The following is an 18,126-nucleotide window of genomic DNA, read 5'->3' as shown; positions in this document are numbered from 1 at the left end:
GTTTGAAGTGGTTAAAGAATTCACCCAGGGTCAGACAACAAGTAAATGATTAACTCAGAATATATGTAGCAATCTTCTGATTCTAAGATCAGTGTTCCTACTGCAAAGGCAGAGTATCCTTGGAAAGAACATTCTTCAGCCCAAATAAAATAAAAATAATCCCTACTATTTCTTCAAGTTTCTCCTTATCGCTTGGGGTACTCACATAAATTCTCCACTTGATTCTAAGGCTGCGCTTTATGAAAAAGCTTGCTGATAACTACAGTGATCCTAATAAGACACTGTATTCCAAAAACTCATGCGACTATACAGGCACACGTTTACATACATGTGAATACAAGTGAGAAACACAAGGCATCTATACCACAGAAAGTGAATCATGATTATTCTGGGAAATGAGTGATTTTTTTCCTTCTTGTTCTCCTTCACTTTCTCTTTCTTCTCCCTCTCCCTGTCCCTCCTCCTCCTCTCGTTCTTTTTCTTCTTCTTCCTTTTCTCTTTCTAAATTTTCCACAATGAAAATGTAATATTTTGTAATTAGGAAAAAGTTAAATGATGAGAAGAGAAAAATTACAGTCTCTAAAATTCTTTTTTTCCTGCCTCATCCATCCCACTGCTATGTATTAATACTCAATCCCCCTCCTCCAAAGTTTTTGGTATTAGACTCAAATAAACCCTCTCCTTATATATTGCTACATTCATTCATTTACAACTGCAGCTACACATTTCTGCTGAGTGCCTATAAATTGCCCATGACAATAGAAAGATAAGTAATATTTTCCCTTTGTCCTCAAGAACCTCACATCTAGGGTGACAAACTAATTAATGGGTTATTATTACATAACTTTGGTATTACACAATAAGAAAGAAGGAATGCCTTCATTCTCTACTTTTCATCTTGAGAAAAATGCCTTCATGTCTCCACTTATCTTTAGTTTGAAAGGGTCTATACCTGGCAGCTGGAATAGCTGCCATTGTTGGAAATCCATACAAATCTGTTTTGAAACAGCATGTGTATTTACAGAAAGACATAGAAAGAGAAAATATCAGTGGTGGAAGAATAGACCTGCAATGTTGGACTATAAGTAGGACGGCCTTAGCATTTGTCATTCAAACCTTTGAGATGCTTGTGAGAATGGAAAATGGTGGCATTAAAAGTTATCCTGGGGGCCAGGCGTGGTGGCTCATGCCTGTAATCCCAGCACTTTGGGAGGCCACGGCGGGCAGATCACTTGAGGTCAGGAGCTGGAGACAAGCCTGGCCAACATGCTAAAACCTAATCTCTACTAAAAAATACAAAAAATCGGCCAGACGTGGTGGAATGTACCTGTAATCCCAGCTACTCAGGAGGCTGAGGCAGAAGAATCGCTGGAACCCCAGAGGTGGAGGCTGCAGTGTACGGAGATCTCACCACTGCCCTCTAGCCTGGATGACAGAGGGAGACTCCATTTCAAAAAAAAAAAAAAAGCTGGGCATCCTGGTGCACTCCTGTAATGCCAGCTACTCAGGAGGCTGAGACAGGAGAATCGCATGAACCCTGGAAGTGGAGGTTGCAGTGAGCCGAGATTGCACCACTGCACTCTAGCCTGGGTGACAGAGCAGGACTCCATCTCAAAAAACAAAAAAGTTATCCTGGGCAACAGGCATGAAACTCTCATTTTTTTTTTTTCCAAGAAAACTGAGACATATATTCATGCTTACATGGGATTAAGAAAGTCAAGACTTTTTTTTCCCATTTAGACGACTTCTCATGGACAATCAAGGATATTTGCTAAACCCTTTCACATTCAATTTTGCAACAATCCTAAAATAATTCCCATTCATGTTATTTGCATCATTCCACACATGGACCACCTGCTTTATGAGTGTGCCATGTATGTAAAGGACATTTCCACCATCTCGGTATTCTCATGGGACTCCCAGTTCCTCACCTGCATCGTAGGACAGTTCTGCCCAGGAATTTATTCTTCTGGGTCCTTCATCTCTGCAGCCATGCTTCTGAAACTACAGCTGCTGGGCCTCTCTGAGCCTTCTTCGTGTGATAGCAGAGGCAGGCCTAGTCACAACTGCAGACACAAAGGTGAAGGACTCCCTGAAGCTGACTGGTGGGTAAAGAGCAACAGCTCGGGCTTTGTTGCTGGTATGAATTTCTCCTGTTTGCTGTGGAATACAATTTAGGGAAGTAATGAGGGAGCCCTGTCGTGTTCACCACACACAGGCTCCATCAGTGCAAAATTTCACTCGGCAGATGAACACAGACAGATGCACATTTTCTTCACCAATGAAATATTAAACATGACAGGTGTGTTACTCATCGGGAAAGGCTGCATGCAAAATGCATGTGTAACCCACAAGGTCTTCCACATTTCATCCCTACAGCTCAGCTAGGGTTCTAGGAGATGATATTCCTCCTGCAACTACGTTCAGGTATTCAATTTCGAAAGTTACGGTCAATGGTATCTTTGGGAAGATAATTTAAAGGCTTTTGGCTTTAAATTAAGAATCCATTAAGATAATAAAATGTTGTCTTCGACTTTATTGTTATTCTGCCTAAGGGATCTGTGGGAGAACACAGGATAAAAACTATGGAGAGAAAGATTCCTGTCACTATGGAAACAGATTCATTTATTTTTATAGGCTGATTTCTAATTCCTCTCCCTGGGCAAAGCTCCCACTAACTTCTGATGCTAGGAGATGATGCTCATTCAAAAGATATTTTGTTGCTTCGGGTTGTATTTCCTGTTTATTTGGAGAGAAGGGTGGTAGGAGAGGAGGGCTCAGTAAAGAGGCAAGATGTATAAGATGTATAAGAATATCTTTCCAATGGTTTGACTTACATCAGAGTAGCCAACTGATTGGAGTGAGAAGGCCATATTCAGAACTCACTACCAATATAGGAAAAGGAAGCCCCTTAAGAGTTACTAGCTTGACATCAACTCTTAAAAAATGCAAAATACACAGAGAGCAGGTTCAAGAAGCATAACTCCTGCACAAAAATTCTCTCTGTTGACTATGTTCAGCCTAGAACCTCATAACTATGTATAGAGATCATCACAAAGGGTAGCATTCTTTAGGAACCACCATAGGTTTCCAGTCAATTATTTTTAACTACTCATTTCTTACTGTTTGTGAAGTTTATATTACCTAATGGGATGCCAAATTCTCTCTCTTACAAGCAGGGATCTTGTGGATAAGGAATAACGTCTTACTTCCGCTATTAGTAACTCCCAAGAACAAATGAGGATTGTGATTGACACCTGCTGCTATGCTGTTGCACTCTCAGCCTGAGAAGTGTTAGGGATATAAATAGCAGCTTGATGATTTAACTCAATCTGGTTTAAGAGATCATGTGTTGCTGTTACTTTGCATGAAAATGACATCATGCCTGGTTATTCAATGTGCTGTGCAATCCAACAAACTGAGGATGGCCAATCACAGACCTCTGTATCAGAATTTGGTCAAAGCTCTGGAATGCAGGATGAAACAGTGCATGCAGAACTGGTAGAAAGATCAGTGGAGCAATTCATCCATCAAATCTGACCAAACAGCTGCCACTCCCCTTTCAGGCAACTCAGACATTAGCCATCAGTCCTGGAAAGCCATAGGAGCAAAGCCAGTTAAATCGTGATTCAGCAAATTGAAGTTCAAGTAAAGTGCAATGCAGCAGAGTGTTTGTGCACGTGTGTGGGTATACGTATATGAAGAAGGCCACAGGTGTGGTGAAAGATTCCCTAGATGGAGTTCTCTATTTAATCTTTTTTTTTTTTTTTTTTTTTTTTTTTTTTTGAGACGGAGTCTTGCTCTGTAGCCCGGGCTGGAGTGCAGTGGCCGGATCTCAGCTCACTGCAAGCTCCGCCTCCCGGGTTCGCGCCATTCTCCTGCCTCAGCCTCCTGAGTAGCTGGGACTACAGGCGCCCGCCACCTCGCCCGGCTAGTTTTTTGTATTTTTAGTAGAGACGGGGTTTCACCGTGTTAGCCAGGATGGTCTCGATCTCCTGACCTCGTGATCCACCCGTCTCGGCCTCCCAAAGTGCTGGGATTACAGGCTTGAGCCACCGCGCCCGGCCTATTTAATCTTTAATATAGAGGAAACAAAATTTAGAAATTGGTTTTAAAATGTCTGTTTCATATTGCCAAATATTTGACATCAGAAAATATCTGGATGTTTGGCCAACTTCTTCATCATATATTTGACACAGGTACTGTTCTATGATTACTTCACTGTGCATATGCACACAGGCCTTCAGAGACGGTTACCCCATTTACCCCATTTGGCTACCTCTTATCCAAAGGACTCTAAGTGATGCTGAAAGCAGGATACAGAGGTGGCTAAAAATATGTGTGGGAGAAGACTACATAACTCAACCTGGGATGGAAGAGTACACGATGTAATATTGCATATCCCAAGGCCACATTTTCCACAGCAGGTGGGGGAGGGTGGTATATGATTTAAGGATTTTGGCAAAAGCATTGGCATCCCTCTGTATTAGAAATAAAAACAAAGAAATATCTGTATAATAGAAAACTGGATAAATCACACACTAAAATCTTCATTTCAAGTCAATAACCACATGTTTAAAGCAATGTGCAAGGTACTAGGCAGGAGACAACATTACCATATGCAGGCCTCGCCCTCAATGCCTTTACAGTCCAGTGGAGGATTGAGACACAGAAACAATGAATCATTGGCAAAATGAAGGGGGAAGGAGGAGTCTAACATGATGCTAAGATTCCTACTTGAGTGACTAGCAAAAAATACGGAAGGATGAGCAATTAAATATTTTTTTCAAATATTACAAAGGCAACATGTGCTCATTCTTCCCCACCACACCCTATCCCAGGAAACAACACTAGGTCAGCTGACTATCCCTCCATTCCCATGTCCATTCAAACACGCAAACACATATACCCAGGTAGAATTTTTTGTTATTTTTGTTTTTATAATAATGGGATGATGTACATATTAATTTCCAAGCTGCTTTTTTCATTTCAGATTATATCATGGATGTGTTTTCACATTGAAGAGCTGCAAAATGGCCATAATTAATTGTCATCTATTTCGCTTAGATGGGAATTCAGGTTGTTCCCAGTTTTCTATTACTAACAATAAACATCCTAACAAATATATCTTTATATAGAGAGGTGCTTTGAATTCAATAAGATGGAGACTAAAAGTGGGATTGCTGGGTTAAAAGGTACATGTACTTTTTTTTTTTTTTTTTTTTTTTTGAGACAGAGTCTCACTCCATCACCCAAGTTGGAGTGCAGTGGTATGATCTCAGCTCACTGCAACCTCTGCCTCCTGGGTTCAAACGGTTCTCCTGCCTCAGCCTCATGAGTAGCTGGGATTACAGGTGCCTGCCACCATGTCCAGATAATTTTTGTATTTTTAGTAGAGACAGGGTTTCACCATGTTGGCCAGGCTGGTCTCGAACTCCTGACCTCAAATGATCCACCCACTTCGGCCTCCCAAAGTGCTGGGATTACAGGCGTGAGTCACTGTGTCTGGCCAGTATATGTACTTTTAATTATAACTAAGTCTTCCAGATTTCTTTTCAAAGAAGGTGAAGCAATTTATGTGATACATGGAAATTCTTACTGATGATGAGCAACTCTGAGAACTGGAGGCCTGGGTACAGCAAAAAAGGAAGGGAACAGTATTTAGTTTGATTTTCAACTAGTTAAGTCTAAGATGTCTGCTGGGTGTTTATAGGTTGATACCTAGTAGGTAGTGAGCTATTCAGCTCTGGCACCAACAGATTTACATGTGAGTGAGGACAAAGGAGTGGATGGAATAGCTCTGAGGAAAAGAATGGAGCCGAGAAGTGGGGTAACTATAGATCTTAAGGTAGCTCCTCCATCATGAAGCTGAGTGGAAAAATTCGGAATTAGCAAAGGAGGCTGTGGGTGTGTCTGAGAGGTAGGTGGAAGCAGAAAGAGTACAAACTCAGGGAAACAAGAGGAAGAGCCAGTCTCAAAAAGCAGAGCATGGACTGTGGCATCAAACGTGGGGTGAGATCTTTAATCACGGTGACCTGGATGTTGCTATTATATCTCATATTTAGGGCACAGAAATGTAAATTCCAATCTCATATTTAAAAAAAAAAAATTCATCTGTGCCAACTGTAAGGAATAGGGTGATACTGACATGTTAAATACACGTTTATCCAAAAATCATCCCAGGGTGTCCCAGCTATTGGGGATTATACTCCACACCCCACAAGAAGTTCTTCAGTAACACTGAAAATGAGTCAGAAAATGGTCATTTCCCCTCCCCATGCCCGCCTTGTGAAAGAAGCACTGTCAATCACAGAATAAAAGGCCCTAACTCATACACTGAGCAGAAAAACAGCCTGTAAATTATCAACAGCTTATTACATCCATGTTGACAGCACATAGGCTGTGATGCTGAAATTTCACTCTCATCAGCTCTTTCTGGACAATGGAAATGGAGTCTTCACCTGCCTATTTCAAAAGTCCTCTTGATGATAAGCTCTAAATATGTTGCTGCAACACACCATGTGATTATCTACATCATACACCTCGTGACATTGTCCTATGTTTGCGGAGGGGATTCAGAAAGTGACTCTGTCGTAACTGGGCGCACTTACATACACACTTAAAATGTTTAACCTGCAGGGAACACTGACAATCCCCTCCCTCTGCCTGCTCATTTCTTTTGTTTAGTGATGATCCACTCCTGTTGATAAGCAGCATATGTAGGAAACGCTCCAGAGGAAAAGAACTGCCATTTTACACTATGACGAGGCCATATTTGAACTGGCCTGATGAGAAGCACAGCAAGCTTTTCAACACTGGCCTCATGGAGTCAGGTGATGCACAGGTATCGAATGCTATCCCTCAGACAGTGGGATAAGAGGACAGTGTTTGCACAACAGTGATAAAGGCTACCATGGGAATTGCAAATTCGATTTGACTTACAGCAGTCATGCTTTCCTCTGGAGACAGAGAGGATCTGAGCTGCAGGGAAAACACAAACACACGCGGGCACACACACACACACACACACAACTCCTTGCACTGCCTGAAAACTAGTATGGATTGACAAAATGAAATAGCATAGTAGACTGGCAGAGAGATGATAATTGCAGTGGGGCAACCAGGGCTGGTCGAGCTCAGAGGAGGAAATTATCATTTTGATTATGTTCAGGAGAACCTGTTTATGAGTACAGGTTTCCTAGTTGAGTCAGATTAAATATTTTTCTGGATCTAAAACACAAAATTTCTATAAAAATAAACTTAGGTAAATTCTTTGACCCAGAATCTTTTCAATCATTTCTGCTTGATGAAAAGCAGTCGTACAGGGGAAGGCTTTTCATTTATCTCACGGATCATTTACACCCGCAACTTGGCAGCGGTCTTACCAAGTGTCCTCCTCTCCACACAGCCACCTGCCATACCTGAGTCTCCTTTTCCTCATGCTTCTTCAGCCCATTGGCTCATCCCACATGACAGAGAACACAGCCTCTGAAAGAATGAGGAAGTGAAAGCACTGTGCAAAAGAAAAGCTGGCATACAAGGCTGGTAATACATCTACAAAAGGCAAACCGCAACGCGTTAAACTTGAACTTCAGACAAATCTGAGTTCAAATTCCATCTCAGCCACTTACAAGGTGGATGACCTTGGGCAAGTTGCACAACCTTTGTTTCTTTATGTGTAAGATAGGGAAATCAATATTCACTTCTTAGGACTCTGGTAAGGATTGGAGGGGAAAATTAATAATCAGTGGATCCAGACATGTTTAGTGTCCCTGGCATATCGTAGGCACCATTACAATGTAATGATTATGTGGAGAATCTATAAAATCCTATAAAAACTTGCCTGAGTTGTTGACTTCGAAGTAATAAACTAGTTTTCTTTAATGTTAAATGCCAAAAGCATTACTCAAGAAATATTCTTTCCTGATTGTTTTTTCTCATAAAACCCACAACATTCTTTCTTATTAAGTCAGCTAGAGTATTTTGAGGGTTGGGGACCCCATTGGACCTAGATTTTGTTCTAATTTAATTGCATTAAGGTTAGAAAAGAATGAATGATTTAGGAAGCTGTTTCTATTCCTTATGTGGCCCCAGGGAGTCCACACCACCACAGCTCATCTTACCTGTCCTATAGATCCTGCTGTAGGACCACAAATTCCCTGCCTGCTTTCTCATGAAAACCCTGCCTCCCTTCTCCACGAGTGCTGTTCTCTCCTTCAGGCTGTGCTCAAGTTCCCCGCTGTGAGCTGGCCTGGCAGAGTCCCAATCAAAAAGGCTGGTTGTAGCCAAAGAGCTGGGGCTAGAGGAAGGTACCCACAGGAACCACTTTTGGAATAAGGAGAGCCAGAGGGATGAGACCAGATGCCTTCTCCACATCCAGAAGCACAATCATAGCTCACTGCAGCCTCAAACTCCTGGGCTCAAGCGATCCCCCCACCTCAGCCTCCCAAAGCACTGGCTAAGCCCATATTTTAATTGGGTTATCTTTATATGAGATATATATTATATCTAATATATTGTATTAGATATATATTATATCTAATATAACATATTATATTAGATATATATTATATCTAATATATTATATTATATTAGATATATATTATAATATATAATATATATTAGATATATATGTGTGAAATATATATATTTTACATATATATGTAAAATGGGCTTAGAATTTAGATTTGAAAGATTTACAAATGGTTAGTAAGGACATGAAAAGATGTCCCATGTTATTAGCTATTAGAAAAATGCAAATCAAAACCACAACAAGGTACCACATTACCCCCATCACACCATCGTAGGATGGCTATAATCAAAAACAGGGATAACAATAAATGTTAGCAATGTTAGCAATTAAGAAATGTATGTCTTCCTGGCTGGGCACGGTAGTTCACACCTGTAACCCCAGCACTTTGGGAGGCAGAGGTGGATGGATCACTTGAGGTCAGGAGTTCAAGACCAACTTGGCCAACATGGTAAAACATCGTCTCTATTAAAAATACAAAAATTAGCCGGGCATGGTGGCACAAGCCTGTAATCCCATCTACTCAGGAGGCTGAGGCAGGAGAATCACCAGAACCCAGGAGGTTCTGGTCCATGGGAAGGGAAGATTGATCCCTCTCACCCTTCAACCCCCAGTTTTCTGCCAGGACACAGCCTGTTGGCGGGTCTGGCATCCGGAGAGAGAGGAAACCTGGTAGCTGGTGAGCTGAGTTGCAGGGTGGGATCCCTGGGCACCTGTGAGGGTCTGTACTGCCCTTCATTCCCATGCCCAAGGGATTGCAACATTAAATAATAGTAATAATAAAACATTACGATGAGAGAGTGAATGTGGAAGAAAGGAAAAAGTTTTAAACATTTAAAGTATGTGTGCCTTTACTGGCACTTTTCCCCTGCACTTTGAACATGGAGTTCTTGCATTTTCGTTTTGCACGAGGCTCAGCAAATTACATAGTTGGCCCTGCCCAGGAAGAGTATGATCTTGCAAGTTGTGCACAGCAAAACTCCAGGGGTTGCCATAGATCATGGTGTGGATGGTGCGTGCAGTTGCACAGTGAAAGATATGAACAGTCACACACAACAGCCCTGTCTCAGTGACTCTATGTCCTACTGAGGTTAGGTTAACACAGGTTCTCAAGGGGAACTCTAGCTTAGAAAATCAGGTGTCTGAGGAATTCTTTCACTTAGAAGTCTAGTTTTAGAATGGGCTTAAGGGAAGTAAGAATGCTCTTGAGCAAGGCCTAATATGGGAGAGTTTCCTGAAGAATTATGATTTTCTGTCCTCTCATCTCTTTCTCCTATTTCTATAGATGGCACCACCATGCTTCTGTTTCTCCTTTGTTCTGTAAATACCAATAATAGTAATTCTGTATATGAAATGTGTTAATAACAAATTTAGTGCTTACTATAAGCTAGACACTATGTGTGAAGCAGTAGTTAACAGTAAGACCTGAAGCCAAACAGTCTTGGCCTACTATAAACCAGTGGTGTGACCTTGAGCAAGTTACTGAACTCAGTTTCAGTATCTATAAAACGGGGATAGTTGGAGTACCATGTTAATGGGTTTGTGACGATTAAAGGAGTTAATATATAGAGAGCACTGAGAATATTGGCTGGCACATAATAAGCATTGTGTGTTTTCTATTATTCTCAAAACTCTTGATTCATTAAATATTTTATTTGACAAACATTTAAGGAGTGTGTATTATGTACCAAGCACGATCCTAGGAGCCCTATGAGGTAGGGAATATTATTCCCATTTTACAGATGGGAAAATTTATGTTTAGAGAAATTGTGCCCTTTATGCAAAGTCTACAATTATCCAGGGGCTGAGCTAGGCTTAGATCACTAGTCTGTCTGCAAAGCAGATGTTCTTAACCAGTCAGCTTTTTTATTCTCTATAGAAATGAACACATAGATTGCTTTTACTGAATACTTGCTCCATGCCAGCCAGGTACTTTTATACATGATCTCATTTATTCTTCACCACACCTCTGCAAGGTCAGTATTATTATCTCTATTTCCAGCATGGAGATCCCATTTAAAGGAGGAGTTAGAGTGCTTGCCCAGGTCATCATGCTGGAAGTTGCACAGAGCTGAAATTCAAACCCAGTTCCATCCACCTCCAGAATCCCCATTCTTTCTGCTAAATCATGCTGTCTGTTTTATCAGGTTCTTGGGATGATTCTTTAAGGCATCTTTGGGGCCTGCCCTCCTCTTTCCTTTCCTATGGGAACAATGCTATCCTGTTGCTCCGAAAACTCACGCCAAGATTTCTCTATGGATTTCTAGTCCCACTCATTTCCAGGAGCTCTACCCTCTCTCCAATCCACTTTCCATTACCAGCTTGCTCTCTCTTTCTTACAGATCACTTCCATTCTACGTCTCCATCACTTAAGATTAGGCAATGCCTATGGAACCAAATCTAAATTCCTTGGCTTTGCATATGTGGGTCTCCCTAATATACCCTCAAAATCTGTCTGTACACTAGAGCTTTAAAAAGTCTCGTTGCCAAGCCACACTCTAGACCAGTTAATTTAGAATCCTTAGGGGTGGGACTCAGGCATCAGTATTTTTTAAACCTCCCTAAATGATTCCAATGTACAGTCAAGATTGGGAAGCACTGATATAAACCAATTGACTACAACTTAAACCTACCTCATAATTACTGGGCTAATCTCTATTGTCCTTCATATCTACCTCTCTTCCCACAATGCTAATCCTTCTGTTAAGATTTTGCTCAGGGAGAATGCCTTCTCCTTTCCTCTAATGGTTCAAGTCTCCTGTCAGACCTTGCCCCATCTCTACCCACTCCAGGAAGACTTCTTTTAAACACACCAACCTCAGAACAAACTCTGCATCTAAGTATGCATTTATAGTCCAGACAGTTGAGCTGGGCACATGATATTACAAAACTTGTGCTTGTTCTCTAACTACTTTACAAGTATTGGTCTACAGTCCCTCCAACCGTGTAAAATATTAGCGCCAAGATCTTTTCCTCTATACTTTGTTATGCCATCTATGTTCCCTTTACTGACTTCTCAGTACCTTGCATCCTTTAAAACCTAACTTGTGAATGTGTTTCCTCTTTCTGAAATCTTGTCTACTCACCTTTGTCCTGGTGCCTCTAACTTGTTGCCACTAGAAAAGTCATTCCTTCAACAGACCCATCATTTTCACCCCTCCGTGTTGTTGCCTTTGCCCAGATTTCCCTGTCCTTCAATCTAAGAAGATTCTGCTCTATTCATCTTTCAAGGCTTCCTCCTTTCTTACCTCATCTATGATTCTTCCGTTATCAGGCAGAACTGATGGTGTCTCGCTTCATGTTCCTATTGTCCATTATTTGTGCCAATCATTTAGAGCTTATCACAATGTTTTAGAGTGGATAGGCCTCTGTTGATTTTAAATTTAAAAAGCATGATAAGTGTGCATGTTATAAAATTTAAAAAGCATGATAAGTGTGCATGTTATAAAATAGTGGATCATCCAAACATTAAAAAACAACAACTTCTGGCACTTTGTTTTCCTTATGAGCCTGAAAACAAAGTGCTGTTGATGTGAAAGGCAATTTTCACAAATCAGAACATCACCGGGTTAAGGGCTAGCCTTTGGAAGGCCCTGGCCCTAGAAACCTGTTATTTTGTGTGCATATTGTGTGCGTAGGTGTGTGCTGGCTTCCTTTCAATAAAAGCTGCATAGAAAGGAACTGGCAGAAAGGGAAGATGTGCAAAATTGTCCCTTTCTTTGAAGTCCACCACTGATCAGAGATAAAAAGACCTTTGCACAGGCAGAGGGGACTTGAAAGCATGATGCCTTAATAAGCAGGCTCACATAGTCACAGTCTCTTATTTTCTTTAAAAAATTCCAGATTCAAAATAACCTTGCAATAGTCAATTTTTAAAAGTTACCAAGAGAAGCTGTGACAAATAAGAATTCCATACTCAAGAGGATTGTATCAGTAAGGGACTCCAGATCTTGCCTCTGAGAAATATACTCTTTTTATAGAAGACTAAGAAGTTAAACACATAGTTGAAAATCAAATTCAGGCATGCTTGCCACTATAAAAGTAGAAGAGCTTTTTTAAATCTTGAATTTTCCACTCTCCCATCTTCATACTAGCACAGTAGAAAGAGGATAGGTAGAAAGGAGGAAGCCTATAGCATGTGACCATAATTCTGTTGAAAGTCTTTTTTTTTTTTTTTTTTTTTTTAGGTAAGGTCTTGCTCTGTTACCCAGGCTGGAGTGCAGTGGTGCGAACATGGCAGCCTCAACCTCCTGGATTCAGATGATCCCCCCCTACCTCAGCCTCCCAAGTAGCTGGGACTACAGGTGAGTGCCACCATGCCCAGCTAATTTTTTGTTTTTTGTAGAGATGGTGTTTCGCCATGTTGCCCAGGCTGGTGTCAAATTCCTGAGCTCAAGTGATCCATGACCCTCAGCCTCTCAAAATGCTGGGATTACAGGCATGAGCCACCACGCCCGGCCTGTTGAGAATCTTCTGATCAGGAATCCAACATTATACAAAAAAGTATCCAATCAATTCTCCCTTTGAACTAAAGACTCCTTTTCCAGCTTCATATTCTAAAGTCCCTTTAGGAGATCCCATACTGAACTCCAAGTTCTCCTCAAGTTCCCACTTCAGCATGTAACATTGATGAATTAACATGCAGGTTTTAGTAGACTTCAGATCACATTCCCATCTCAGCATGAGGAGGCTTTCCCCAACTTCAGCCAAAGATCATTGAAATTAAAACCTAGGTTTTGTCTAAACAAGCATTCATACTGTGTGATTTGTCATGATTTGTCTATAAATTTGTTCAGCTCTAATCAAATTTTCCTAGGCTAACAAATCTTCAATGATAAAGATACATGCATATCATCTTCAATGATAAAGATATACAATACATGCATATCAATCTTCAATGATAAACATACATGCATATGAATGGAGGCAGAGTTCAATCGAAGTAGTTGGGGAAGATGAGGAAAGGTAAAGGCGGGGACTCCTGTAGTCCTATTTGGATCCATTTTGGATAATGAGTGTATTTTAAATACCTAGAGAGGAGAAGGTGATTCTCTATAGGAAGGAAGGCACACACAAAGGTTCAAGGGTGGGTAGAAGGAAACCTGTCTCTGTATGACAAGCAAAGCTGTTTGCCTATTGTTATGGACTGAATTGGGTCTCCTCTCAAAATTCATACATTGAAGCTCTAATGCTTCGTGCCTCAGAATGTGACTGTGTGTGAAGATATTGCCTTTAAATGGGTGACTAAGTTAAAATGAGGCCATGAGCCCTAATTCAATCTGACTGGTGTCCGTATACAAAGGAAAGACCATATGGGGTGAGAAGAGGAACATCCACAAGCCAAGGAGAGAAGTCTCAGAAGAAACCAACCCTGCTGGCATCTTAATCTTGGACTTTCAGCCTCCAGAACTGTGAGAAAATACATTTCTGCTGTTTAAGCCATTTAGTCTGCGATATTTTGCTAGGGTAACCCTAGTAAGCTAACATACCTGCCGAACAACCATTCCTCCCTCCCTTTTGCCTACCTGGCACAGCCCATCTCCCACCACGGAGTCTCCCAGTTGCCTTTGAAACCAGGGCATGGACAACTGCACCCATCCTGGCACAAAAGGGTAAGGCTACTGATGGACTCTGAGAAAGGTTTTCCTCTATCATGAATAAGGAACAATATACAAGGGTCTGTTCTCCCTAGGACTAGGTCTCTATTCTGAAAGGACATATCCTTGGAGTTACGGTAGCCACTTTGTACCATGAAGGAGATACAAGAAAATTAAAGAGAAGCTGCCCCAGCACCATTAATGATATTGAGCCACTGAATCAACTCTATAAGTGCTCTATTGGGGTTCCTGTCATGTGACACAATAGCTCCTATTGTCTAAGCCCAGTTTGGATGAAATTATTACCCACTGGGTCCAGCAAGGAGAATGACCTGACTAATGGAGGAGATTAAGTTAGTGAAACCAAGCAGACTCAGGTCTAGGAAATAATCTTTGAACATTCTGTAGAAAGTAATGCAGGAACGTGGGCAAGAGAAAGAAGAGTTAAAGATAAATTCTGGGTTTCTAAACTGGGAGCCCATGAGAATGGAAATACCTATGAGGAGTATGGTGACTTTCTCCTTTGGAGAGAATTTATTAGTTTTTTAAGCCCATTGTATTAGTCTGTTCTCACGCTGCTAATAAAGACATACCCAAGCCTGGGTAATTTATAAAGAAAAGATGTTTAATTGACTAACAGTTACACATGGCTGGGAAGGACTCACAATCATGGCAGAAAGTGAATGAAGAGTAAAGTCATGTCTTACATGGTGGCAGGCAAGAGAGCCTGTGCAAGGGAACTCCCATTTATACAACCATCAGATCTCATGAGACTTATTCACTATCACGAGAACAGCATGGGAAGAAACCACCCCCATGATTCAATTAACCTCCACTGGGTCCCTCCCATGACACGTGGGAATTATGGGAGCTACAGTTCAAGATGAGATTTGGGTGGGGACATGGCCAAATCATATCACCCACTTCTCAAAATGTGTTTAGTGGATTAGCAAGAGTTCAGTCTGTTAGGAGGAGGGATTGTTCTCTAGGATGATGATAGTGAAACTGAGAATGGGGTAGTAATTGAAAAGAGACTTGGATGGGTATCCTATTGGTGGGCCTGTTAATATGTAGACATATTAATGTCTACCCATAATTAATATAATAATATTAATTATTATATAATTATCTAGATAGTAGGTATATCTACTGTTTACATCAGACCTCAAAGCATAGAAACCAGTGGTTTGAAATATATTTTTATGGGCTGTTGCTATCTGGTGCTAGTTTATAATAATTCAAGTGAAAATTGTTTTGAGCAGTGAAGCCTTGTGAACTGTGAGTTTATACAAGCTTTGCAGTGATAGTCTGGGATCTGATGTTTGAACCTAAGTCTACCACTAACCAAAAGACCTTCGACAAGTCATTTCACATCTTTAACCTCAATGGCTTCAGCAATAGAAGGAAATTTGACTACAACCATAGCCTTTTATTTTTTTCCCCTGCAGTGGAACTCTTTGTTGTTGAGATAAATCATATTCAAACCTCCAATATCTAATAATCAAAATGGTACTATTAATAATTAAAAGCTGTTACATAAATAGAATCTGCCAGGCTTTGTGCTAAGTACTCTAGGTGAATTACCTCATTTAATTGCCATTCTTAATAATACTATAAAATAGGAAATGTTATTGTCATTCCTGTTTTACAGAAAAATATACTGAGGCACAAAGAAGTTCAGAAACTTGCCTGAGTCCACACAGCTAGAAGACGACAGATAATCTGACTCTCTTGCCTTGGCTAAATAAAAGTCCTGTTTGGGGTGGGTGTGTGTGTGTGTGTGTGTGTGTGTGTGTGTGTGTGTGTATGTACTGCGGGAGGAGGTGTGTAACGTTGTTTAGACATCAAATTACAGAAAATTGGGCCTTCCCTTCAGTAGCCTTTATGGCACCCTCCAGGGACCTGGAAAATCACAGAATAAAAAAACTGCTAATTCATCTGATCTCCAAAGCAATAATTTATTTACAGAGTAGGCAGAAGGGAGGGTATCTGAATGGGCTTTTTGAAGTGAGGGAAGCTGTGTTACAGGTTGAAAACAAAACAGATTTTCCCATTGTTTTGACTTGTTTTAGTCAAAGTCTTGGTTTTATTTTAAATTTCAATTAGCATTAATACATTAATAATCATATGAGGATCACACACATATATATAAAGGAACATACACTATAAAAGTGTTGAGAAGCACTGATTCGGTGGCTCTTTAGATCTATGGATTTTAGTTCCCCTGGTTCTGCCATCTGATTATTTTCTACTCATTTTCACCACTCCTTGTCCAACTTCCTAACCTTGTGAAAGGTAATACTGGTTGTACCCCCTACTTTAGATCAGCCAATAAAAGATGAACACCCACGTGACACATCAACCACCAGCTTCCATAAGGATACTAATCATTACAAGAGCTAACATCCATTGCTCCTTACTATGTGCCAGAAACTACATATAAGGCGATCTCATTCTCACAGAATCCCAGGCATCTACTGTAGGCTAGGTAGCATTTCTTCAAGGGATCTTTCCTAAACTCCTGGCTTGAGGAAAGCGCTCTCTGGAGTTTCCATTACACAGGGAACTTATTTCTAACATAGCATGTATCTAGCAATATCAATTCATTTGACTCATTTCTGCCTCCCTGAGTAGAATTATAAGCTCCTGGAGGATAAGAACTTTGCATTACACATCTCTGTCTCTCTAACACTAAGCACAGGGGTTGGCCTATAGTAGGCACTTAATAGATGCTGGGTCAACACTGGAAGACAACACTTGGTTAACTTCAATCTAGAGACTGGGAAAACTAGATATTGTTTCCAGTTCACTGGAAAGACTCTTAGAAATAAACTGTTCTTTCTGACTATATTATAAAGTTGTTTGACAAGAAAGTTCTGTGAGAATCTGAGCCGTAGAGCCACTGCAGCCATTTTGTAACAATGAAAGAAAGACCAAGAGGATCGCAGGAACCCAGAACAAGATCCTTGATGTCTTTGAGCCACTGAATCCTTCCTAGAATCACCTCCCTGCGAGACTACCTGCTGTGTAAGACAAAGAAATTCTATTTGTTAAAACCACTGTGAGATTTCCTGTTACTGGTTGTTTAAGACATTCATTCTTATACATAAGTATTTTGAAATCAATAAAACCTGGGCCATAACCTTAACAAAAGACCTCAGTAATACAGTTTCCATATTAAATATAGGACTTGTCAGAAACAACAAGTCATTTTTTTAGGACAATGATGTCCATTCAATATTTGGGACATGTATGTTTCAACAAATACTTGTGGTATATCTGAAATATAAATGTAATTGTATGTCCTTTATTTGTATTTACAAAAGCTGGCAACTCTTCCTGGATGGTGAAAAGACACCTTCTAAGAGAAGCAGGAAAGAGGCTTCAACTGGAGCAGATGATTTTAGCAAACAAAACTGCTCCCCAGATGAGATAACAACAATAATAACTAAAATTGTATAGGACTTAATGGTTTTCGGAGAACTTTCATTGGCATTACTTATTCACTAAACAGTTGCTGGGCTTATGCTAAATAAAAACCACTTAATCCTAACAAGTTATTTGCCCAAGGTGGCACAGATGCTAAGTATAGGAGTTGAGACCTGAATTTTTTCTCTTCTGGTTTCTGGCTTAGTGCTGGTTCTTGATAACAGAGGTTCTTAGACTTTAATAGGCATCAGAATCACCCACAGGGCTTGTTAAAAACACAGACTGTTGTACCTTCAACCAGTAGTAATGTGAGACAGGGCCCAAGAATATGTGTTTCTTACAAGTTCACAGGTGATACTGATGCTGCTGGTCCTAGAACCACACTTTTTGGAAACCACGGCTTTATACTATACCAAGGCATCTCTTTCCTAGCAGGACAGAATCTAGAAACACCTACCTTCTTTGGAAGAAGTGAAAAACCTATGTGGTATATCAATGCCAAAGGTCTTTTGACTACACATTAATGGTCAAGACAAATAGCTAAACCCTTTCTTTTCTTTGAGTTGTGTC

At 40.5% G+C, this 18,126-nt stretch overlaps 1 protein-coding gene across 5 annotated transcripts in view; it reads right to left on the bottom strand.

The window, feature by feature from the left end:
- RASGEF1B (RasGEF domain family member 1B) overlaps positions 1 to 18,126 on the bottom strand; it is a 613,701-nt gene that overhangs the window by 206,008 nt on the left and 389,567 nt on the right. Inside the window, exons 1-2 of one of the 5 annotated variants that reach the window (XM_065545057.1) lie at positions 7,422 to 7,498; positions 1,932 to 2,160 (exon numbers count right to left, since the gene is read on the bottom strand). The exons of 3 other annotated variants lie outside the window; for them this stretch is intronic. In XM_065545057.1, coding sequence (XP_065401129.1) covers positions 1,932 to 1,937 — 6 coding nt within the window. In that variant the 5' untranslated portion in view covers positions 1,938 to 2,160; positions 7,422 to 7,498. Of the gene's footprint in view, positions 1 to 1,931; positions 2,161 to 7,421; positions 7,499 to 18,126 lie in introns of those variants that run through there. One more of the 5 variants, XM_065545058.1, reaches the window with a different exon arrangement.

This window comes from Macaca fascicularis, chromosome 5 (genome assembly GCF_037993035.2).
Source record: "Macaca fascicularis isolate 582-1 chromosome 5, T2T-MFA8v1.1".
In the NCBI taxonomy this organism is placed as follows: Eukaryota; Metazoa; Chordata; class Mammalia; order Primates; family Cercopithecidae; genus Macaca; species Macaca fascicularis.
The sequence above is the reverse complement of the archived record's forward strand: the minus strand, read 5'-3'. Positions and strand labels throughout refer to the sequence as shown.